A 25,297-nucleotide genomic window follows, 5' to 3' on the forward strand; every position below is an offset into this window, starting at 1 on the left:
TGTGTGTGTGTGTGTGTGTGTGTGTGTGTGTGTGTGTGTGTGTGTGTAGTCAAGACTGAAAATACCTTGCATTGAGACCAAGAGAATGAGAGAGACTAATGTGTCTGGATATTTGATTGGCACAATTAAAGAAATTTGTATGCAACATAATTATGTTCAAATTCGGGAGGGAAAAGGTTTTGGTCCTGAAAGTGTCGTTACCTGGTCCTGTAGATACTCATCCACAGTGCCACCATGTCTGAGATTTGCCAACAGCATTTCAGCAGCTTCGATTCCAACCTTGTCTGCATTCACACCTAAAACAGACATAATAATAAAGATAACAACAAATTACTCCCACATCACCAAGTTTAATTGAACTGAAAAAGGTGACACATACTTAAAATCCCAGCCTATAACACGACTGTTCCAAGTGCAAGGCCAGCCTGAGCTACAGAGTCTATGTGGGTGGAGTCTTGTGGTTGGTCCTCAAAACCAAAAAGAGGGAAGAGGAAGAGGAGGACTCTTCAGTATTCCTGACTATTTTCTGGGGACAATTTTCCTTGTGTTTAGTCATTTCCTTCTTCCTAAGTTCATGATCCCAGGAATTCTGTAGTCTCTGAGACAGAGAAATTCTGTCTCAGAAAAACAAACAAGCAAAAAGTTTAATTGATATATCCGAATTAGCACAGATGTAACATTATTTTCAGGCTTCAGTACTTAACCAATGCACTTTTCAGGAAGGATCTCAATGTTACTTAATCTTAAGAAACTTGAGAAATGTCAATGTGTCAAAGTAAAAGTGGAGAAAGATCGGTCGCTTGGTACCCGCTTAAAAAATACTAACTATGGAACCAGTGAGATGGTTCAATGGGTAAAGGCACCCGAGGCCAAGTCTGATGATCCAAGTTCAATTCCCAGGAAAGGAAGTGAAGAGAGAGCTGACTTCTAAACATTGTCCTCTGAACTTAACATGTTCCCTGGCATTTATTTCTTAATATCATTCATGGGCTGGGGATGCAGCTAATGCATGAACACCTGCCTTGCATGCATGAGGCTCTAACTTACGCAGAACTATGAAAAACAGGTAGAAAAAACAAAACATTGAGTTTGGAGACTGGTACAGGCAAGAGCACTGGCTGCTCTTCCAGAGGACCCAGCATCCACATTTGAGCCCACAACGGTCTGTAATTCTAGTTCCAGGAGAATCAACACTTTCTTCTGCTCTCCTCAGATACCAGGCACAAAAGTGCTACACAGAAATACAAAAACACTCATATATAATTTAATTTTTAAAATTAATTATAAAGCCAATTTATAACAAAGTCACAACCCAAAGCTATACCTCAGTTTTTAATTTAAAATTTGTGATTTACACAAGTTAGAATTAGTCACCGACAATTTAATTGGTAGTGAAGATTGTTCAGTATCTCCTTAAAAAGTAACAGGTGACAGTCTCATATCAACTATTTAAAGTTTAGTCCCCTTCACTACTAAACCTAGAACTTAGGGAAGCTGATGCAGAAGGCTTAAATCTGAAGTCAGCTTGGGCTTCAGAGCAAGACACCATTTCACAAAACAACAAATCTCAGATAAAAAAATCTGAACAGGTTCTAGCTCACTTTGCGTCATGTACTCATTCTTCTATTTCCTACCTTTCCATATATCCTAACTCTTCAGTAGAAGGATGAATACAAAATAAGACTGTAAGGAAAGTCAAACTCTCCAATAGTCTTTAAAAAGAAACCCTTGGCTACAAACAAGATGTCTTAAAAACTCAGAATAAGGCTAATTTTGTTTGCATTCTATATCTTTACATTTACTGGACCATATAAGTATGTGATCAAGTACACACACACACACACACACACACTTGGGAAAACTGTCTTGAAAAGCAGTACATGAAATCATCTTTGTAAGGTTCTTCCTAAAATGTTCACAGGAAAGCCCTGAGCATGAGAAAACCAGACAAACCCAAACATCGATGGATTCTGTTGAGAAAAGTGTCCTGAACTTTCCAAATGTCAGTATCTTCAGATTTACAAAGAAAAAGCAAGCAGAGAATTCTGTACTAAAAAAAGACTAAGCTGGTCATGGTGGTGCATGTCTGCAATCCCAGCACATAGAAAGCTAAGCCAAGAGGATTGCTAGGCTGAGCTATATAGCAATTGCCAGGCCAACCAGGGCTAACCTTGTCTGAAGAAAATCAAATAGACTAAAGTAGAGTAAGACTCAATAACTATGACAGCCCAAAGCTATGTGAACATAAATACATTTTGTTTCTAGGCAATTTAAGTTACTGTGTGGCTCTGTCTGTAACAAATTCTTCAGGTATAAGGATGGCATTGTGAATCTGTGTATCAGGAAATGCGTGCTGCAGTACTCACAGTGGAGACATGTTCCCACAGCTAAACACTGCACCGCTTCAGAAAGGAACATAGCTGCAGCTAAATGCTAATGACTGGGGCCTAGCAGAGAATGTACAAATGACTGCTTGATGTCTAGAAATATCTAAATACAAAGCTGAAAAAATGAAAAATTCACTGACTCTAAAATAGAAACAGTTGACTCTATCTTTTAAATATGCCACTCATCATTCTCAACAGCCTATACTAAAAAGACAAAGATTTTTTCACTGATAATGGCATTTAAAGACCCCTTTCCTTTATATATACCTCTTTTGCCAAGTGATGATCCAGCAAACAAGCAGCCAGTGGATGTCTCAGCAACAATGCTACATAAGAGAGAAAAAGTGTAATTACTCACACTGCAATATTCTAAATGTCATGTAAATACAACACAAGAAACCAGTTACTCTTAAATAAGTAAACTTACATCTATGTTGCAATAATGAAATTTCTCCCACAGACTATTATAAAATCACCAACAATCTCATGGGGCAGGAGGATTCCTCTGGCCAAAGTTTAGGAGACTCTAAACTACTGACATGTAGAGAATGCGACCACCCTCATTCACAAGTTATTCTGTCATTAGCACTGCTTACAGGACACAGAGTAAAAGGTACTTTACACAGACTTTAGTTCTGTTCTATTTTGTTTTGTTTTTAAGGCAGTATTATGGCAAAGAAGGCAAGTACTTTAAACTTTGTCAACTTCTGAATAAAATGTCTGAAATGTAAACGTCCACAAAGTACTGCATTTCTACACTTTAAATGTGTTGAAGAATTTGAAGAAATTCTTTTGAAGATTTTGTTTTGCTTTGTTTTGGGTTCTCTGTGTAGCCTTGGTTGTCCTGTGTACACTGTACACTAGTCTGAACTCAAACTCACAGAGATCCCTCTGTCTCTGCCGCCAAGTGCTGGGATTAAAGGTATGCACCACCACCGTCCTGACCAATTAAAGAATTTTTGTTAAGACTTAAGTCCTAACTGGCTTAATATAATATTTTTAAAAGACAACATTACCATACTAAGTAATTGTAAAGTAATTTCATTCTTTTTTTTTTTTTTTTTTGGTTTTTTGAGACAGGGTTTCTCTGTGTAGCCCTGGCTGTCCTGGAGCTCACTCTGTAGACCAGGCTGGCCTCGAACTCAGAAATCCACCTGCCTCTGCCTCCCAAGTGCTGAAGTAATTTCATTCTTAAGGTATCTTTAAAATACTAAAAATTTTCTGCTACTGTTAAGTTTCAAAGATTACTTTCTGACTGCCTTAAATATTTAAGGGGGCTGGAGAGGAACCAAGTTACTACGAGCACTCACTCAGGGCAGCTCACAACTGCTTCGAACTCTAGCTCCAGAGACCCACAGTCCTCTTCTGAGCTCCACAGAGGCCCGCACTCACACCCACAGGAAAACACATACATAACTAAAGTAACAAAAATAAACCTTCCTTTTTCTTTCTTTTTTTTTTTTTTTAAGATTTATTTATTTTTATGTAGGTGAGCACACTGTCTCTCTCTCCAGACAGACTGGAAGAGGTCATTGGATCCCATTACAGATGGTTGTGAGCCACCATGTGGTTGCTGGTAATTGAACTCAGGACCTCTAGAAAAGTAGTCAGTGCTCTTAGCAGCTGAACCATCTCTCCAGCTCTACAAAAATAAATCTTAAAAAAAATTATGTTCACTACAATTGTTCCTCAGTACTCATGGGGAGTTCATTCCATGATCTACACAAGAATACTGAAATCCAAGGGTGTTTAACTTGTTTATTTAAATGGTAGCATATCAGTGCTAGAGAGATGGCTCAGGGGTTAAGAGTACTGACTGCTCTTCCAGAGGTCCTGAGTTCAGTTCCCAGCAACCACAAGGTGGCTCTCAACCATCTGTAATGGAACCCAATGCCCTCTTCTGCTGTGTCTGAGGACAGTGTCAGTGTACTCATATAAAATAAAAAAATAAATAAATCTTTTAAAAAAAATGGTAGCATATCAATTAGCGTATCACATTTGGGAGGGGAAACACCAGGATTGCTGAAAATCTGTGGCCAGCCTGAACTACAGAACAAGACCCTGACCCCCACAGACCAAGAACCATGCTGGGTGTGTGGCAGGCACATGCTTGTGCTCCCAGGAAGGAAGCAGGAAGATCACGTGTTCAAAGAGACCTGGCTACATAGACAGCAAGGTCAAAGTCAGGCTAAACTACAGGAGACCTTGTTTCAAAAATCACAAACAAAAGAGAAATGATGTAACAATGGTACTAAACTTATAAGCAGTATATATACACTTTATAATAGTTGTCACAGTGTACTGTTTAAGACATGACAAGAGGAAAAAATGCCTGTAGGCATTTCAAATAAACTTTTTTCCCCTAATACTTTTACCTGGAGTTGCTTTAACTTTGGAACCACCAAAGTTAAAGGCCTATAAACACAAGGATCTACAAAACATTTGGGTGAGCAGCTTTGTTTAGTTGAGTTTTTTGTTTGTTTGTTTGTTTTTGGTTTTTCGAGACAGGGTTTCTCTGTATAGCCCTGGCTGTCCTGGAAGTCACTCTGTAGACCAGGCTGGCCTTGAACTCAGAAATCCGCCTGCCTCTGCCTCCCAAGTGCTGGGATTAAAGGCGTGCACCACCACTGCCCGGCGTTTTTGCGTGTGTGTGTGTGTGTGTGTGTGTGTGTGTGTGTGTGTGTGTGTGTGTCTGTGTGTGTGTTACATTTTGATTTAAGGCAGTATATTAATAGACAGCCCTAGCTGTCTTAAAACTTGCTATGCAAACTGTGTCTAGGCTGCCCTCAAATTTGTGATCCTCCTGCCCCAGTCTCTTGAGTTTGGGAAGTACAACCAGATAACACCAAGCCAGAATGATCACAGTGATTCACTGAACTGTTGTTTGAGGTAGGAATGTCCTTACTAATACATTGTAGAACCCTGAACTGAGGGAATACCCTACAACTCTTTGATGAGGACAATGACCTTAGGGTTTCAACTATCTCTACGCCTGTGCTCACATGATTCCACTCCCATTGCCGAAGGCTTGGTCCCTGGCCTCCTGCACAGGCTGGATGCTGACGTACAGATCCCGGATCTCCTTCCTGATGCACCGCACAGCCGCGGCCGCCATATCTTTGGCTACCTATTTTGGCAAACCAGAAAAGGAGAACAAATTTGTCACTGGTTATTTGGACCACCATTTTTAGTCCTTCAAAAGTATATAACATAGTTAACTTTTCTTTTTTCTTTTTCTTTCTTTTTTTTTTTTTTTGGTTTTTCGAGACAGGGTTTCTCTGAGTAGCCCTGGCTGTCCTGGAACTCACTCTGTAGACCAGGCTAGCCTTGAACTCTCAAACTCAGAAATCCGCCTGCCTCTGCCTCCCAAGTGCTGGGATTAAAGGCGTGTGCCACCACCGCCCGGCCATTTTTTTAATTAGTTAAAAAAATTAATTTATCTATTTTTAAGATTTTTATATATATTTATTTTATGTGCATTGGTGTTTGGCCTGCACATACGTCTCAGATCTCCTGGAACTTGAGTTACAGATGGTTGTAAGGTGCCATGTGGGTAGGGTACTGGGAAAAAACTAAAAACATTTTTCAGACAGAGAAATAGGAGCACTGAAAAGTCTACCCAGGAAGATTCAGAAAGCCTGGGTTATTCATGCCACCCTGTTTTAAAACAACAAAAACCTCAAAAGAAAGAAAATAAAACCTCAAATTGTCTGAGGCTCTTATTTTGAAAGGAAAAAAAAGGAGAACTCTCAAAATCATCAAGGTGTCCCTACACTTCTAAGAGCACTATGACAACTTACTTTTAGTGGCAAAACTCCAGCAACAAAAGCTCTCCCATAAATCTTAGTCACAGAGCCTCGATCAGTCAGATTTATTGGGTCCAACCGTTTAACTGGGGACATCCGGACAACCACTTCACCGCCCCCTTTTGGGTAATAGCCCCTAGGAAAAGTAGAACAAATACATACTCCACAACTGAGGACATGACAAAGTAAAGCCTAAGAATCCATTATAGTAACAGGAATGAGACCAAAAGTTACATGTGAGCACTGAAATTATGGCCAGACTGTAGCTCGGAGGTAGACTGCATCCTTAGTATGCGCATGTGAGGCCCCGAGTTCAATCCACAGCACCCAAAGAAATCTTCCTCCTAATGACCTGAGACTATCAGGTGCTCACTGGCTCCAGCACAGTGACTACTGCCTAAGATAAAGCATTCTCCTCTCTACAGGAGCTTCTATTCACAGTGCTGTCTGAGAAGTTCCATCAACACTGGCTCTGACAGTTTCTACTTTCCAGGCCTAAAACAGCAGCTGGCACATGACACACTCAGATTAATACTGAGAAATAGCTAAGCAGACAAGCAGTAATAAAATTTTAACTGTCCTATTCACTTATCGCAGATGCTGAGAACTGCTGTGCTTCTATTCCAACCCTGAGAATCTCTACCTGGCAAAAAGATGATGTAGTTTACAATCTATTTAGATTATAAGTACAGTTGCACAGAGGTTCTAACAGATGAACAAGAGTGAATGTATTCATCAACAGTCCAAATAAGAAATCATTATTTTCTCTTTTTAAATATGATTTCTAATTTTTATGTGAGCAGGGGATAAATAACATGAATTTAAAGGTGTAAAGTGGTTTAAAACAGTGGACAACCAAGTTAGACTATGATAGTGTGAACACAGGAGGGAAGATGAAACTGGACAGGAAACTTGGGGCATTGCGACCATAACGCACTAAGCTCCATGCAGAACATTTTACTCTTGTTATTGTACAGCATAGGATGGTCTTACAGAGACATTTCTAAAGGCTAGGCTTTCTTAGGAAGTCAATTCTGACTGCGCTGTGTTGCAGTCTCTTTATAAATCCAGAGTGCCTAGTGCAGTTAGCTGTTCACACACAGTGATCCCTTCGCCTATTCAGAGGCATGGATAACATTAGCTATGAAGATCTCTATGTAGAAATTCCCATGAAAGTATTTCTGTCAAGAAATAAATGAACACCACTGGTGGCTGCTAAGGTCCTATAGCTCTACGATTTATGTCTAAGCCACAAAGTACAATTATTTTCTGTAAGAAATATATCACAAAAGACAATGCATTAAGAGTATCTGAGTAACATTTCTCTAAATCTACCTTTTGCACTATTTTTGGAGCATGTAATAAATGGAAAAGGTTAAGGGCTGGAGATGTAACTCAGTGGCAGGGGCTGGCCTGGCGTGTACAAGCCCTGGGTTCACAGCACTGCCGTCAGAAGGGAGGAGTGGGTGCTGAAGACTTGAGTAACTTACCTCATTTTAATGTCACAATTAAATGTGAAACCAAACTTCTCAGCAATTGGCTTGAAAACCTGAAAAAGTCAGTTGTTCCTTTAGCCAGCAGTATGCACAGATTCACCAAGTTCAATTACTAAATGCAAACCACTAGGCAGTGAGCTAATCAATCAGCAGGTGCTGCAGACACCCAGAACAAAGACTGACCCAACTCTATCGTTCAAACAAAAAGTCTGTTACATAGCTACATGTCTAACATTCAAACAGGACTGTGCAAGTCTATGTAATAAGAAACAGCAGCTCCACACACCTGACCCAAGGAATGACATAAGGCAGCCCTCCCTGACCCGATCAACACAGTGTGCACTAGAAGATTTAGGAGGCTGCTGGTGAACAGCCTATCGTCCTGCATTCTCAATTTCTCAATACTGTTGAAATTTTACTAGATATACAGTGCTTTACCATAGCTTTTTTCTCATTTCATGTTAGAAACATTTTTTCATAACATCCTAAGTTCCTCCCAAGCAATAGTTAAATGACATGGCACTGGAGCAGAATTTACTGAACTAGCCTCTAAGGCAGTGGTTCTCAGCCTTACTAATGCTGTGACCCTTTCATACAGTCCCTCATGTTGTGGTGACCCCCAACCATAAAATTATTTAGTTGCTACTTCATAACTATAATTCTGCTACTGTTATGAATAGTGATGTAAGTATCTGATATGCAGGACATCTGATATTCGACCCCCTAAACGGGCTGAGACCCACCGCTCTAAGGCCTCATGCCTGTGTATGTCATACAATGACAATTATAATTTAAACAAGGCTATGCTCAATTATTTTTAACATTCACCCTTCACTGTACTTCACTGTATCTTATATTTAGTCTATGTAAAGTACTGTACTGGCTAGTTGCATGTCAACTTGACACAAGCTAGTATCATCGGAGAGGAAATGCCTCCGTGAGATCCAGCTGTAAGACTTTCTCAATTAGTGATTAATTGAGGAGGGCGGGTCCAGCCTATCCTGGCTGGTACCATCCCTGCACTGGTGGACCTGGGTTTTGTAAGACATCGGGCTGTCTAGCCATGAAAAGGAAGCAAGCCAGTAAGCAGCACCCTCCATAGCTTCTGCATCAGCTCCTGCCTCCAGGATCCTGCCCTGCTTGAGTTCCTGCCCTGACTTCCTTTGGTGATGAACAGCAGTGTGGGAGTGTAAGCTGAATAAACCCTTTCCTCCCCAAATTGCTTTTTGGTCACTGGTGTTTTCCTCAAAGCAACAGAAATCCAAACTAAGAAATCTTTTTCTTTATTTCTTGGTTTTCCTTTGAGACAGGATTTCTCTGTGTATCCCTGGCTGTCTTGGAACTTGCTCTGTAGACCAGGCTGGCCTTAAACTCAGAGATCCACCTGCCTCTGCCTCCCGAGTGCTGGGATTGAAAAGGTATGCCACCTTCACCTGGCTAAAGTGGCTTCATTACACGTCTCCGCACACTGACTAAAGATGACAGCACACATCAAAATGGCAGGATTTCAGAAGAAGAAGGTGCTTAAGCCTAAAGCCTTGAAAACACGTGAGACCTATGGAGACACTCAGTTCCCCAGGCTACCACCATGTGTGTTGGAGGACAGACGGCACTAAATGTCTATGGTTCTGCTTTCTTTTCAAACATAGGAGTGGTAATGTCGCCCAGGGCAGAGCAGTTGCCTAACATGTGTAAAGCCTTGGTCCCCCCAGCCCCCAAATATTTCAAAACTCAATTTGGGGGGGTGGGGTGTTAAAGCACAGAGGCTATCTATATCTAGTGCTGGGTAAGATGCAGAAGAAAAGGAGCTCTCATGGGGTAAGAAAAGAACAGGGCTGAAAACATTTCGGTTGTCTCTAGTGAATTTGTTCAAAACTGACAAATGATGGAGGCATCACGAGTGGCTTCAAACTCATGCTCACCACAGAGTAAAACCACTCAGCTTTTACTGGAGAGATGGGCTCAAAATGTAACTGGAAAACAAAACAAAACAAACAAACAAACAAACACCGGACCCCAGAGCTTGCTTGCCTGCCATGTCTTGTGCTCACACTGCACACACTGGCCATGGTGGTGCACACTTTTAACTCTAGCACTCTGGAGGTGGAAGCAGGGGGATCACAAGTCCAAGGTCATCCTCTGTCCATATCAAATTTTAAGGCCAGCCTGGGATACATAAGACCCTGTCTCAAAAGAGGAAAGCATCACCAAATTCTAAAATATGTACAGCACTTGCATTTTCTATGACATTGTGAAAGGGCAGAATTAAGAGACAATAGAACACTGGTTGCAGGGAACTAGCTACAAAGGTTTGTAATTTTCTTTTTTTAATAAAACTACTCCACATCTTAGTTGTGGAAGTTGGTTCACAGATATATATTTGTACAAAAATTCTTAAAACTACATTTAGAGGAGTAAATTTAGTTGTAAAGAACTATGCCACAATAAACCTGGAGAAGAAAAAACCACTAATACAGATTGAATATCCTTCCCTGAACCTGCTCAGAGCCACAAGTGCGTCTGACTTGCTCAGAGTCTGTAGTATCTGCACAAACACTCGGGATGCAAACATGAAATTGACTTTGTTATACACAAAACCTGCACGCCACTTTACAGTTACACCTCACAGCACAGCACATGGATTCAGATGGGACAGGTCCTACTTGTAGCATCATGTTGGTACTCAAGTAGTTTTGAATTTTATAGTATTTTTAAGAATTGTATTGTTTGAGTGTGTGTGGGCAGGTATGTGTGCCCCTACGTCTGTGTGATGGTCAAGAGGACATTTTCAAGAGTTAGCTCTGGCTTTTTTTGTCTTCTGGATGCTGCACTCGGGTCATCAGGCGAGTACAGCAAGTGCTCTGACTCAATGAGCCATCTCACTGGCTCAAATTCTAGCACATTTAGTATTTCAGACTAGAGATACTCAACCTCTACCAGTTTTTTTCCCTATAGACAAGCCAATACTAAAATAAAAACAGGTGATTTATGTGATAAATGATAATTTACATAACTAGACTTTTATGTCCTTAAAAAAATCAGCTGAACACTCTCTGAATTTATAATGCAAACCCTAAAGTAAACCTAATCAGTTCCCTCTCCTACAAAAAAACTAGGAACCATGTGAACAGGAAGTCTGTGCAGATGCTGCAGACACTTAAACAGAGACCACAGCGCTCTTACCATCATGGTGTAGTCAATCTGTGGGGCCATCTCCGCATTAGTGCCGCCTTTCAGATAGAGCTCCGATGGGGAAGCCGCAAACAGGACACAGGGCATTGAAACCTGCATCAAGAGGCACACACTCCTAAGGAAAAGGCAGAACAGCTTCACTGGACTGTCATTTGAGTCTCAGAACAGCTGTATTTATTACTGAACGCCAGTGTGACTTGAAGCTCAGACAACAGAAAAGTGAGAAAACACTTCAGAGTCTAAAGGGTAAAATCCTGACTCTTGCAGAAGTATTTCAAAATAGAAAGACAAAAGCAAACTGGGCTGAGGTAATAAGTCAATGGTAAATGTTTCAGCCTCTCATTTGTAAGGCCTTGGTTGAGTACTCAACATCAACAAAAAATTACATTAAATTAAAAATAAAAAACGTGGCTGGGCAGTGGTGGTGCATGCCTTTCATTCCAGCACCTAGGAGGCAGGTGGAACTGAGTTTGAGGCCAATAGTGTGGGTTACAGGACAGTCAAGGCTACACAGAGAAACCCTGTCTTGAAAATCAAATCAAAATAAAACAAACAAAAAAGAATAAAACCTTCAAACTTTTTCTCAAAGTAGTCTTGAAAGCAGCAGCTTATGAAAATGCATTCAGAACAGCCAAGACTAGAAATATCCACCCACTCATGCCATAGGCTGTTAAGGTCACCATGCACATGACACTATTCAAATATCAAGTCACAGCACTGTACCTCCCATCACAGAATTCATGTAACTAGAAACACAATGTTTAAAAGGAGTTTCCTTCTTATAGTCAACGTGAAGAATCACAAAACTTAGTCACAGTATTTGGTCAAATTTTATGATTTGCCCTTCTTCAAAATGAAACATTAAATAAAGTTATTCACAAAGGTTGTCTCCTGACCTTCACACACTCCAAAGTATGTTCATACATGCGTGCATGCGTGTGTGTGTGTGTGTGTGTGCATGTGCACACAGGAGCATGCACATGCATGCACATGCACACTCACATAAATACAATAAATAATTTTGTTTTTAAATTAGGAGACATAGCAGGTGGTAGTGGCAGGGAGGCAGAGGCAGGGGGACCTCTGTGGGTTCAAGGCCAGCCTGGTCTACAGAGCGAGTTCCATTAGATCGCAGTTTTAAAGGGAACTAGAAATAGCACCTACAATCAAAAGAAATTCCTTAACACTATAGAACAGTTGCAAGTGTACTAAACTACAAAGTCTTGTCCATGATATTAATAATTCTATTACTCTTTTACTTGAAAGATCATTTTCAAAATCTCTATTTCTGATGAGCAATTTCATCAATTCTCTAAATATCCATTGGCATGTAGCATAGGAAAGAAAATACAGAAGATGTAATATATTCTCCTAAGAAGTGGAGTCTAGGAACAAACAAAAAAAGAGATGCTTAGCTTACTTAAAAGCCACAGTTTGTAACTCCTGACCATTGTCATGGTCTCCTAATACAACATTTAGAGAGTGCATGTTCTCCTCGGTAAAATTAGATTCTGAACACAGTAATGAAAATCTAACTTTCAGAAGAATAAGGTACCACAAAACCAGACACAGGACAGAACTCCCAGTACTGCAATCACAGCTGAGGATAAAACGGACCAAGTGTGATAAATACTAAAATGGCTTTCCTGCTTGGACTCTACTACCTTAATCTCTTATGCGGAACTGGACTATCAACTTCAAACTTAAGTCTCTTCTTGCTAATATATTAGGAGGCAAGGCTGGAGAAACCACTCACTCAGTCCCATGTGCCACAGGCCCAATAACCTGAGTTCAATTCCTGTGACCAAGATGCTAGAAGGACAAAACTGATTCTTAAGGGTTGTCCCAACTGATACACACATTCCAAAGCATGCATGTTCATACATGTGTACATATACACACAAATACAAATAAATAAATGGATTTCTTTAAAATTAGGAGGCACAGCCAGGTGACAGTGCTACACACCTTTAATCCCAGCACTCGGGAGAAAGAAGGGGAATGTCTGTGGGTTCAAGGCCAACCTGGTCTACAGAGCGAGTTCCAGGGTTACACAGTAAAACCCTGTTTGGGGAAGGGGGGATTAGGAGACAAAAGACTTAATTTCTAATGTCAGCTCTTACCCTAATGCCAAGACCGTGGATAAATCACTTAACGCCAATGGGGTTTGACTTCCTAATTTACAACATAGAAGGTTTAGAATAAACACTTTCTCTTATAGCTTCAAATTCTGTGACTGTTTTAGTTAATTTTTAGAAAGATAACTATGACTTTTTCTTCCCCTCTTTTGTATAAAATAAAAGGTGCTAATGATACCTCAAATTCTTTTCCTTGCCTTAGGAACATTCTCTCTTGATAGATCTCATTTTAAGCCCAATCATAGGTGGCTCTGCAGAGAAGTCTACTTATACCACAGGTCAGACATGTGTTATTAAACATCTTCCTAAAATAACCATAATTCATTTAAAGTTATTTCTGAACTGACAAAAGGTTTACAATAAAATGTCTTACTCTGTCAAATGCTTTATAACAGAAAATTACAGTTAAAAAAGAAAAAAAGGTTACTTACTGTTAAAAAAGAAAAAAGGTTACTTTAACCATTGAACTGATCATGGGGTTCCCAATGGAGAAGTTAGAGAGAAGACTGAAGGAGCTGAAGGGGTTTGTGGCCCCATGGGGAGAGCAATAATACCAACAAACCAGATCTCCCAGGGTCCAAACTACCAGCCTGGGAGTACATAACGAGGGACCCATGGCTCCAGCTGTATATGTTGGGGAGGATGGCCTTGTGGGGCATAGGTGGGAGAGGAAGTCCTTGGTCCTGGGAAGGCTGGATGCTCCAGTGTGGGGGAATTCGAGGGTGGGGAGGTGGGAGTAGGTAGGAGGGTGGGGTCACATCCTTATAGAAACAGGAAGAGGGGGGATGGGATAGGGGGTTTCTGGGTGGGAGGAAATGGGGATTACATCTGAAAAGTAAATAAAATATCCAATAAAAAAATTAATCTAAAAAAAGAAAAGGTTACTTTAAAAAGCAATCAGGGGCTGGGGATGGCAACATACTTGACCAGTTCTTGAGGCAGTGGGATAGCACTCCAGTATCAGGGGCAAAATAAGGAAGCAATCAGGCAAACAGCTCACAAAAGCAATCAAATCCTGATTCCTCTCCACCTTCTGTCATTGTGGGATGGTATGAGGGGTTCTGAGAAGTTTGTTAGGCTATCCATTTCCCAGGAGGCTGGGTGTGTTTTGCTGGAGTTTACTACTCTTGTTTTGTTTGTCTTCTGGTAGTGGGAATTGGACCCGTCAACTTTACACTAATCATGCACTATACCACTGAACTAGGCTCCAGCTCCATTTCCCTAGGGGAAAAGGGGTAATCAGGACATCTGAAATTTTTAGACTAAGCATTTTCCCACTCCTGAACAGCTGGAGATTAAACCCCAGGACCTTGGACATACAAGGCAAGCCTCTAACACTTTCTAGAGTTACATAGGTATTTATTAAGACAATGAGGGAAAACCAGGTATACTGACACATATGCCTGTAATCTCGGCACCTGGGGGGGGAGGGGGCTGGAACAGGAGGAGGATAAGTTCAACATCAGTGTGTATTTATAGAGACCTTGTCTTAAAAACAAAACAAAAGACAACCTGGAAATAATTACAGCTACAACTAAACAGGTAGGATTATGATTTACACTTTAAAAGGGAGAAAACTGAATCTCAAGAGATCCCAAGAGCATTCCCAGGAAGCCAATGAACCTACATCTGAATCAGGTCTGAATGGAGGACTAAGTGAGACATACCCTGCTGTCTTGGTATCTGCTGTGTGGACTCCACCTCTGATCTTCTCCGGTGTAAAGGTTATCTCTGTTGAGCCGATTTCTGCTCCCTCCAGGTGCCCGCCACACAAATCACGAACCATTTCCAGTCCAGATAAATGCTGAGGCCTTCAGGTCATAATACTACATCAAAATCTGTGGGATCAGACTACCTATACCCCACTCTATGACACAGTTACAAAAGCAATGGCCAGAAAGCAAGTGTGATATCTTCAACGGCAGAACTTCATCTGGGGTTTTTTAATGCGCTTGGACTTGTACACAGCCTAGAGGCAACTTCTTAAAGCTTTCAAGACCCGGTTATTTAGGCTACAGTGGTGAACTGTTTGCTACAAGTTACACATGTGCCAAAAAAACAGGGGGGTGGGAACCAGAGGCTGGAGAAGTGGCTCAGTAGGTAAGAACACTGACTGCTCTTCAGAGGACTAGGGTTCAGTTCCCAGCACCCACACAGCAGCTCACAACTATCTGTGATTCCTGTTCCAGGGGATCAGACACCCTCATACAGACATACATGTAGGCAAAACACCAATGTTCATAAAATAAAAATAAGTAACTAAATAAATAAGGTAGTCTAAAATTACCTAAAAGCCACCAGTCTTGCTTGAATTTCACTCAATAACCAACCTGTGACACCTGTGTACCCTGAATTATATAGGACTCATCCCCTAAATTCCCATGTTGAGGCCTCAATCAACACAAAATGTGATCGTTCAAATAGGCCCTTTACAATTGTAAGGTACAATTAACTTAAAGGGAGGCTAGTAGGGTGTGCAGTAATACAACTTGACTGCTATTCTTATGTAGTTCAGTGGGTAGAGGGTGTGCACAGTATGGAGGAGTCCTTAGGTTCCATCTCCAAAACCACATAAACTGGGCATGGTGGCACACAGCTGTAATTCCAGCATCTGAGAGGTGGAGACAGGAGCATCAAAAATTCAAGGTTATTCTCCCTAGCTAAGGAGTTCTGGATTACCCTGGACTAGATGATAACTTGCAACAATAACAACATCAACAACAAACCTACCAGTGGCAAGAGGCAAGAACAAATTACCCTGTTTCAATGAATCCCAAGGACAACGTGCAGCTTGCCCTACGGATAAAAAAGGCTGCACTCTGAACGCTGCCCCAGGCTTCCTCCGCCCCACAACCCGGGCTCCGATCTCAGGCCTCCCTCTACCCAAACTCCCCGCCTGCCCGCGGTACCTGAGGCCGGGCGTGCTGCGGCCTGCGCGGATCTTCTGCACGCGCAAGGGGAGGCCCAGGAGGCAGCTCAGGGCGGTGGAAACCCTGAGGATCTGGCCGCCCTGCAGAGCACCGGTGTGAAGAAATCAGAGAGGTTGAAGGGAGACCCCGCCGCCACAGCTCGCCCCGGCCCCACGCTGCCCCACACTCACTCCTTCCATGATCCCGCCGTCCACCTCCACCCGCTGCCCCTCCATTGCGGGCGCCCCTGAGCCCGGCCCGCAGCGACCACGTCCCTGCGGCAAAAGGAGACAGACTAGACGCCGGGAAGCCCGCAGGCCTGACACTGCGCTTCCGGGCCGAGCTCGCCGGAAGAAGAAAGAACTAGAGCCTCCCGGGAAACTGTTGCTGTGGGAACGAATTCCTCAGTGGACAGGGCCCGCAGCTGTACGCATGCGCCCCACCCAGCGCTCAAAGAGCCTGCGCGGAAGTTATCTGTATTCTACCCAAACTAGCAGGGAATTGGGTTAGCCACAAGGGGGTGACACGGCAAAACCTTCAGGCTCCAGAAGCTCTTTCCCCCCAACAGGTACATTCTTTAGTTATCTCTCAGGCTGATATTTTATCTTCCCAATCATGTGCAGCTCTGCTTTCTCCAGCATCCTCGGGTACCTCAAAGACTGAGAAATGAGTGTGAATTGTGTGATTGAATTGCCTAATCTCGATTCTGTACTAACACAATATTTTAGAAGCACATAGATTGCTTAAACCAATCTGGAACGAGCCCCAAGATACTACTCAGGGAAGTGCTCATAGATTAGAGTTGGAATGGTAGCTAACTGTTGTGTGGTTATTTGAAATGTTAACTGTCAGAGCCTGGCCTCTGGCAGCCCTTTAAAAAGTCAGTTCAACCAACACCTCTCAGTAGCCAATCCAAGAAATAAGTATTAATACAGAAAAAAGAGATCTGTTAACTGTGGTCCCATTGGAAAGAAAAAGAAATACACGAAGTCTATCTTCAGGGTCCTGATGGAAAGCTTGGGTTTAAGTAGAGGGCAATAGTGATGCAAAGTAAGGGGTTCTAACCTAGGTGTGTGTGGTCCAGGCCGAAACTGACCTGTCATTGACTCAATCTCTTCTGCAAAGTGGACCAGCAGTTTTCAGAACTGTAAAATCTCTTCCTGGAAGACACACTTGCCCTCTGGCTGGCTCAGGAACCCCCTGCTTTTCCCTCTTCTAGCATGAGACTCAGAGAAACTTTATTTCTTGTGATCTACTAACCAAAGGGAGAGGCACAAGCCTCTGATAGTAAGTATACAGAAAATGAATTAGAGGCCTGAGAGCCTAAAGAAGGAGATACCAGTGATATAATTTTATAGGCAGGACATAATGAGACATTGGAATATATTTATAAAATCATTTTTAAAATCATTTTTATGTATCTGGGCATATTGTCTACACATACATTTATGCACAGGCCACAGAGGCTGAAGAGGGTGTCAAATTCCCTGTGACTGGAATTACAGAGGATTGTGAGCCATCAAGTAGGTATTGAGAATCCGACCTGGGTCCTGTGGAAGAGCAGCCACCTTCCCTGTGGTACCTTGATTATCATACGTATTAGATTCCTATTGCACAAACGTAGCACCCTCTGAAGAAAGCTTATCATTTTTGTTTTTACTAATCACAATGCTGGAGACTGATGTTATGTTTGATGCATGTTAAATCAACATTGTACCAAACAGCTACAGTCTCAGCCTCAGCTTATGCTTCCTAATGCTGAACTCCTGCTGTTAGTCCAGTGGTAGAAGGAAGTGGACACAATAGAAGTATGCTGTAGAAACTAGCGTAAAAAGCTGTCAGTAATATTGTAACCGGCATTGCAGGAGTGAGTATAGGCTACAGAGACACTCAGAACTGGGATTTTCCCAGGAATTCTTCTAAGGTTGGAAGAAGGAAAGAAGAAAATGTGTCTTCACAAAAGTTTTTATCTAAAGTTTCAAAAGCAATATTATTTACCACCGTCCCAAAGCAGAAATAATACCTATGTCATTAAAAAAAAAAATAACAGCGAAAACCACACAAGATCACTGAAGTTAGAACTTTCAAGTCATTGTGAGTATGAGAACTGGAAATTGTCAAACCAAAGGATAGCAGAGAATCTAATTTTTGTAGAAGTTGCTGCATAGTTTAGAAAGCTCCTACTCAACTCAACAAGAAAAGTCAACAAGAAGGCTGGTGTGTAGCTCGGTTGGTAGAGTCTGCCCAGCAAGCTCAACAGGTCTGTTTGTTTGTTTGTTTGGTTGGTTTTGTTTTGTTTTTTTTGGCCATAATGGTATGTATTCAAAGATAAGTATGCTATGTGAAACCCTGTCCCCAAAAAGAAGAATCAATAAGAAAACAATGAAAATGAATACACACAACAGAGAGGAAACAGTTAAAAGCATGAAGGAAGCCAGGCAGTGGTGGCACACACACCTTTAATCCCAGCACTTGAGAGGCAGAGACAGGTGGATTTCTGAGTTTGAGGCCAGCCAGGTCTACAGAGTGAGTTCCAGGACAGCCAGGGCTATACAGAGAAACACTGTCTCGAAAAACAAACAAACAAACAACAACAAAAAAGCATGAAGGAAGCATTTGAAAAATCAATACCCAAGGTTGATGTGGGTGGCACATTCCTTTAATCAACAAAGGCAGATAGGTCTCCAGGACCTTGGAGTACATACCAGTTTCAGGCCAGAACTACACATGAGACTGTAGGGGGGCAGGGCAGAAAGAACCAATAATTAATTAATAATTAAGAAACTTTAACACCATAATACTACTGAATAGGTAAATACTTTTAAGGCTGTCAAATGAGAAACAAAGAATATTCCCACTCTCTGCTGCTAGACAAGTTATTTTGTACAATCACATTCCAAAGCAATCTAACATCATCTAAGTTAAAATTGAAGATGAACATTATCTGTCTTAAAATTCCATTTGGTGGTTCAGTCCTGTAATCCCAGATACTAAGCAGGCTGGAGGAATAGAAGCATAATCATAACTTCAAGGCCACCCAGACAGCTTATTGAGATTCTGTCTCAAAATAAAACAGTAGATAGAGAAGCAGAAAGCTGGGAATGAGGCTCAGTGGTCATGGTAGAGGGCTTGCTTGGCTTGCACAAAGCTCTAGGTTCATTTTACAGTATCTGTCTCTGTCTGTCTCTCTCCCTGCCTTCCTCCTTGGGTCCCTCCCTTTTTTTCTCTGGTTCCTTTCCTCCCTCTTAGTCTTACTAACCAAAACACCGTTGGCTAGTCAAGAATTGCATCACTTGGCACTAGTAGTGATACCCCATTCAGATCTAGTAACTAGGTTTCAAAACAAGGCTTCAAACAAAGATAAGAACACAATCAGATATGGAAACAGGATCTACTGAGGTAGGATGATAAACTAGATGTTTCCTGAAAATAAGATAGAATTAAGAGAAACCTGAAAGGAAGAAAGTTACATAGTATCTGTCAAGAGCTGATTATCCACTTGTTAGGAACAACTCCCATCTCTCATTATAAAAGCAGGAATATAGAAGATTATCAAGTCTATTCAATGTACCTATAAACAGTTTAATGGGAAAAGTTTTTAAAAATCAAGTTCTTTTGATTATTGCAATTTTGGGGGTGATGTTGAGCCAGAGTTTCTCTAACAGCCCTGCCTATACTGGAATTCACTTTGTTGACCTGGCTGGCTTCAAATTCACAAAGACCCACCTTCCTCTGGAATCAAAGCCTTTTGTCACCACATCTGGCTATTACAGACTTTTCTGATAAAGGCAATGATTTATATTTACTGCCTACAGTAGATGAATGTGTGTTACACAGATGGGCAAAATAGTGCATCTGTGTAAAGTTAAACAGCTTGTGAAAGACCTGAGCTTCATGTTTCACAACCACCGACTTTCTAGTGCTGAGGATTTCTATCACCCCCTGCATCTTTCTGTTTTGTTTCATTCTCTCTAATGCCTTAGACATTATCGAAGATTTTTATTCTCTCTAAGAGGGAGGAACAATTGAATTTACTGGACATATACACAGTGTATACATTTATATAGTACCTATTAAAGAAAGTTCTAGTTCCCTCTCTCTCATTCTCTGCCTCTTGCTTTGCTTTGTTTTGTTCTGTTCTGTTTTTTAAGAATGGGTCTCACAAAGTTCAGGGTGACAGGCCTTCAATTCCCAATGAGATATCTCTGCCTGCCCTAACTACGTGCACCCTCACAGTGCTGGGTTTCTGATGTTTCCTTTACCAGTTCCACTTGAGCTCAATCTGACCTTTCTTCAAGGGGCAAAGTAATTAAAGGTTATAAGTTTATGACACATATCTTAAACGGGGCTGCTGCATCTGACATTCTCTAAGACTCAAAGACAAAGTGGTAACATGTTTATTTTAGATGTGAGAAGTCAATTTCGACAATCTCAAGGACACTACACGGGAGGAGACATTCCTATCATGGAAAAGTGTTCCTGTATGATTCATGAGTTGTGCTTCAGAGCCTTGCTACGAAATATAGAAATATTCTGGGTTTTTTTCCCCTTTCTATAGTAACAGCAGACACCAGAAAGGACAATTTGCTACTGATCCCTCAGGTCTTCAATTACTGCCCCTTCTTGTGTACCCTTAACATATTCCTTTAAAAGAAAAAAAACGTATTTATGTATGTGTGGGTGCAACTCTGTGTAATGCATGCAGGTGTTCCAAGATGGCCAGAAGAGGGCGTCGGATCCCTTGGAACTAGAGTTGTAAGTCGTTATGAGCTACCTGATTTGAGTGGTGGAGTCTGAACCTATGTCTCTGCGGCTCTTAAATATGATTTCTCTCCATTATCTGAACTAAAAAGATTGATTGTTGGTGCGCCTGTATTTAACACCTCAAAACCCGGATTTGTAAGCTGCCCTCCTCCTTGTTTTACCTTCTCCCTTCTTCATTCCTTTTACATCTCCCAGTGTGTGTGTGTGTGTGTGTGTGTGTGTGTGTGTGTGTGTCTGCCCAGTGGGAACCCGGATTTGTAAGCTGCCCTCCTCCTTGTTTTACCTTCTCCCTTCTTCATTCCTTTTACATCTCCCAGTGTGTGTGTGTGTGTGTGTGTGTGTGTGTGTGTGTCTGCCCAGTGGGAGGCTCGTTCCTTCTCTCCTATTGGCCGCTCAGGGAGGTGCGTCTCGCGTTTTGAGATTGGTCGCCTGGAGGAGGCGTCTCTCCCAGCTGTGCGCTGCTGGCTATTTCCGGAGTAAGATGGCTGCAGCGCGTGTACTGAGGACCTGGAGCCGGAACGCTGTCAGACTGGTAACCAGGATTGGATGGGTCTAAGATTAGGAAGGAGTGATTTGGTAGATGTTATCCGAAAGTGGTGTGTTTGCTTTCTTCTCCGAGTGCCTCGAGTCATGTGAGCAAGTGATGGAAGGATGCATGCAAATCAGAAGGACAGAGAAGGTGGCGCTCCAGTGAGGCTGGAAACACTCCTTTCCCGTCCCCGGGCGCGATTCTCTGGCGATTAGCTTTGGGCAACTAGCTTTCCTCTCAGCGGCACCCACATCCCGGCCTTTCACCTGCTTAACTTTGCTTGAGTACTTTCGAGATATCAGGCATTGTGATGGGCACTGCAGACACAGATTTGTTCCCTGCCGTATGCTGGCACTATTAACCTGACCTCAGGCGATTTTCAGTGTGGAGGAAAAGAAGAGAAAAGCCTCTAGCTTGGGATCCACTCGGGCTGCACTTCTCTCCTTGGTCCACACTACATGTCCTTCCAACTTTTTATCATCGATTTACCACCCCCATTTCCAGTTCCTCCACGATCATAGACTTTTAGCAACAACCGTGGATGTATCCCATTAAGTATCCTGTTTCTTCCTAATCACATAAGATCTTAAGATACTAACTTTACCCATTTCCCTAGATATTCCTTTAGTGGTGGCCTCCTGATCTCTCAAAACCTTTTCCCAGCCTGCTGTGTGTATTGGGCACTGGGCATATTACTATAACACAGACAGCCACCATCTCTTTCCTCCTGAGTTTTTAACCTAGTAAAGGAGAACAGGGGAGAGGGAGGCAAGGAAAGACAGAAAGCCATGGCTTTAGAGAGAAGTGCTGTTATGGAACAAGTGCTCAGAGCTACTGTAACACTTGGGGGTGGACACCTTTGGAGCAGTGGGGCTCAAGAGAGGAATTCCTGGGGGGGTAGTGAGTAAGGAGACTGTGCAGAAGTGGGAGCTAGGCAGCAGAAGAGTACTCCTGACAGCAGCACCTTACTAGGTATTATGGGCAATTCTTCTGAGAGCTCTCCCTCTTGGCTTCTGAGACACTACCTTACCAATATTCCTCTTCTGATGTCTTTGGCTGCTTCAATCCACTGTCCTCTTTTTCTTTTCGGCTTCTAAATACCACACAAAGACTTCTGTCAACAGTGCTCCCATAAGCTCTCGACAGACCTGAAAACTTCCTATGACCTTTTCCATCTTTTGATGTGTGTGGATACACAGACACAATGGTGTGGCACAATGATGTGACACAATGGTGTGACAGTTGTCCACAGTGTTTAGTACAGTAGTACAGTGACATGCTGGGCAGGTTTATTGTATAAGAGCTAGCACATAGCTTAGGTGGGCAATAAGTTAAGCCATTTGGTTTGTGTAAGCATAAGGTAAGCACATAGACTAAATCATCTTATAGTGAATGGATTTCACACAGGCCTGTCATTAAGTGATATGTGACTACTAAAAAAAAAAAAAAAAGCCCTGGCGTTGGCCCTCTGTGCTTTTCCAGCTTCCTGCATTATCTCTCCCACTCCTTTGCATATAGTCACCAGCTGTTCTAATGTTTCCTTGGCATTCTCTAGTCTTCCAAATAGGTCATATATTCTGCTGTCCAAGAGATCTGTTGCACAATTTTTCAATTGCAGGTAACACAAATCCAGTGAATGAACAGGACACCATCTATGCATATAGTCTACAGGTGACATGCGTGACTGTCCTTATCAGGGCTGGCATTTCATCAGTTCAGTTGACCTTTCCCATAGGGCCATAAGGGAGCTGCACCAACTCACTGGATATTTAAGGCAGGACTGAGGAAGGGATACTACCAGGCTGACATAACCAGCTAGAACATTGTTACATAGCTGCCACTAGCACAGGGGAGTTGGAAAAGCTAGCCTTTAGCCATCTCACAGTGTTCCATAATGCCTCAGGGACACAGACTCTGGGCTCCAGAATAGACCCCTCAAACCTGTTTCTCTTGACTCCAGCTTCCAACTCTGAAGAAATCTAGCTACTATTTACTGCCTCACTCTTAATTACAGATGTCAGTCTTTCCTAACTGGGCCTCTTGCCTCTGATCTGCCTCTTTTGTAATTCGTTTCCCATAGGCCTGCCATAATGATCTTATAAAATGAGGCACACATTAGACCATGCTATGTTCTTGTTTAAGAGTGATCTTTTTAAAAATGTCCCCAAGCCACATGACTGAGGAGATTTATCATCTGGCTTCTCGAACCTCTCAAGTATCATTCATTTTTGAAAACCTGTTTATTCTACACGGTATTCTCTCTTATCACCCACTTTTGATTTCCCTTTCCACAGCCTTACTTGTTCCTCTTCCATGCATCCATTCTTCAGTTTGACATATGAGACAGTATTCTGCGTCTGCCTTTGAGAATATAGTTGATTTCACTTAACTGGATGATCTCCAGTACCACACCTTTATCTTGAAAATAATTCTGCTTTTTGTATTATTATTTTAGCCACTTAGCTGGGCACTGATTATAGACATCAATTTAAAAAAGATTAAAGTAACACACACATACACACACACCCACACACACCACACACACCCACACACAAACCCCTACACCCCTCACTCCAGCCCCAGCTCTGACAGTGCCCCCACTTGCTGCACAGAGAACAATTACCGGAGTCCACACTGTGATGTCTTGATTGCAGACCTTTGCGCATGCATTTCCTCTGCCTCAGTGTCTCTTGCCTCATCTGCAGCCCTGCTCCTCTCCTGGGTTACTCCCACTCAGCTAACTCTCTCCAGCCAGGTTCTCTGAGCACACCCCACTGTGGCTGTGTTCATGATCTGTGTGCTTCCATTTATCTTTCACTCTGCTGAACGTTACATGTGGGCAGGAATCACATGTGTTTTCTTCTGTATGTAACCGCAGCACCCCATACACTGTGAGTGCCTGTAAATGTCTGTGGAATGACTCAGAAAAAGAAGTTTTCTTTTCTTTTTTTTTTGTTTGTTGTTCAGTTTTTGTTTTTGAGATAGTTCCTTGATATAAATAACCCTGGTTGTCTTGGAACTCCTTTTGTAGACTAGGTTGACCTTGAACTCAAAGAAATCTGCCTGCCTCCGCCTTCCCAGGATTAAAAGAAGTCACCACCACCTACCTTTCGCTTTTAACTAGTATGATATTACGAGGGCGGGAGACATGCTGTCTCTGGTTTAAATTTTTTTTTTCCTGTTCTCTGTTGTCTTTTAATCTCTTCACTTTTGCTAATTTTTTTTTGGGGGGGGGGGGTTGGGGTTTTTTTTTTCGAGACAGGGTTTCTCTGTGTAGCCCTGGCTGTCCTGGAACTCACTCTGTAGACAAGGCTGGCTTCGAACTCAGAAATCCACCTGCCTCTGCCTCCCAAGTGCTGGGATTAAAGGCGTGCACCACCACCACCCAGCTGCTAATTTTTTTTTAAATCTCTCCTCTTTCTTGTCAAAGTAATCCAGGTGCTTTTACTTATGCAATACCCATTGTCACTCAGCTGCCCTTTCTCAGTCCCTGTTGACTAGGTCTTTCAGGAACCCATGTTTCTGTGTCAACTACAATCCTGCCTTGGCCTCTCTTTCTTTCCCTATAGTAACCTATCCTATGAGCTAATAGCAGACTGTTTCCTCATCCTGTCTCTATGTGACCCCACCCTCCAATGTATATCTCCCCCTCCAATGCATATCTTCCCCCAATGCATATCTTCCCCCTCCAATGCATATCTTTCTCCCCATGCATATCTCTCCCCCATGCATATCTTCCCCCTCCTTACCCCGACAGATACCACCCACCACCGTGAGTATCCTGCTGTCCTTTAAAAATCCAATTACACCAAATCAGGCTACTCACTGCTCCTGCAGCCTTGCTGATCAAATTCCTGTTGCAGTTTTTGTGTTTACATCATTCCCTGTGTCTTAGAAGTGTCCATCTGCTCCTTGTTATTCATGCTCGGTGTACAAGGCCCAATTTAAATCTCCAAGGTCACGCTAACCCTCCTCCTCATCACTACTTAAATGCCTTCCCCACAACTACTCTTTTTGGCCTATAATTTCTTATTATAAATAATAAGAGCACACATGACCATGCTTAGGAGAAAGAA

The 25,297-nt window shown here is 42.2% G+C and overlaps 2 protein-coding genes across 3 annotated transcripts in view; one reads left to right on the top strand and one right to left on the bottom strand.

Moving 5' to 3' along the window:
* Positions 1-16,350, bottom strand: part of Rtca (RNA 3'-terminal phosphate cyclase) — a 21,267-nt gene extending 4,917 nt beyond the window's left edge. Inside the window, exons 1-9 of the mRNA XM_028757382.1 lie at positions 16,120-16,350; positions 15,929-16,029; positions 14,687-14,830; positions 10,873-10,996; positions 7,684-7,742; positions 6,188-6,329; positions 5,390-5,514; positions 2,655-2,713; positions 202-296 (exon numbers count right to left, since the gene is read on the bottom strand). Of these exons, the coding sequence (XP_028613215.1) occupies positions 202-296; positions 2,655-2,713; positions 5,390-5,514; positions 6,188-6,329; positions 7,684-7,742; positions 10,873-10,996; positions 14,687-14,830; positions 15,929-16,029; positions 16,120-16,164 (894 nt within the window). The 5' untranslated portion in view covers positions 16,165-16,350. The remainder of the gene's footprint in view (positions 1-201; positions 297-2,654; positions 2,714-5,389; positions 5,515-6,187; positions 6,330-7,683; positions 7,743-10,872; positions 10,997-14,686; positions 14,831-15,928; positions 16,030-16,119) is intronic.
* Positions 16,351-16,474: 124 nt separating this feature from the next.
* Dbt (dihydrolipoamide branched chain transacylase E2) overlaps positions 16,475-25,297 on the top strand; it is a 38,277-nt gene continuing 29,454 nt past the window's right edge. Inside the window, exon 1 of one of the 2 annotated variants that reach the window (XM_028757381.1) lies at positions 16,475-16,496. Coding sequence is in view for 1 of the 2 variants with exons in the window: in XM_028757380.1 (XP_028613213.1) it covers positions 21,174-21,224 (51 nt within the window). In the remaining variant the exon portion in view is untranslated. Of the gene's footprint in view, positions 16,497-21,169; positions 21,225-25,297 lie in introns of those variants that run through there. The other variant, XM_028757380.1, reaches the window with a different exon arrangement.

Source organism: Grammomys surdaster, unplaced genomic scaffold (genome assembly GCF_004785775.1).
Source record: "Grammomys surdaster isolate TR1022 unplaced genomic scaffold, NIH_TR_1.0 126158, whole genome shotgun sequence".
Taxonomy (NCBI): Eukaryota; Metazoa; Chordata; class Mammalia; order Rodentia; family Muridae; genus Grammomys; species Grammomys surdaster.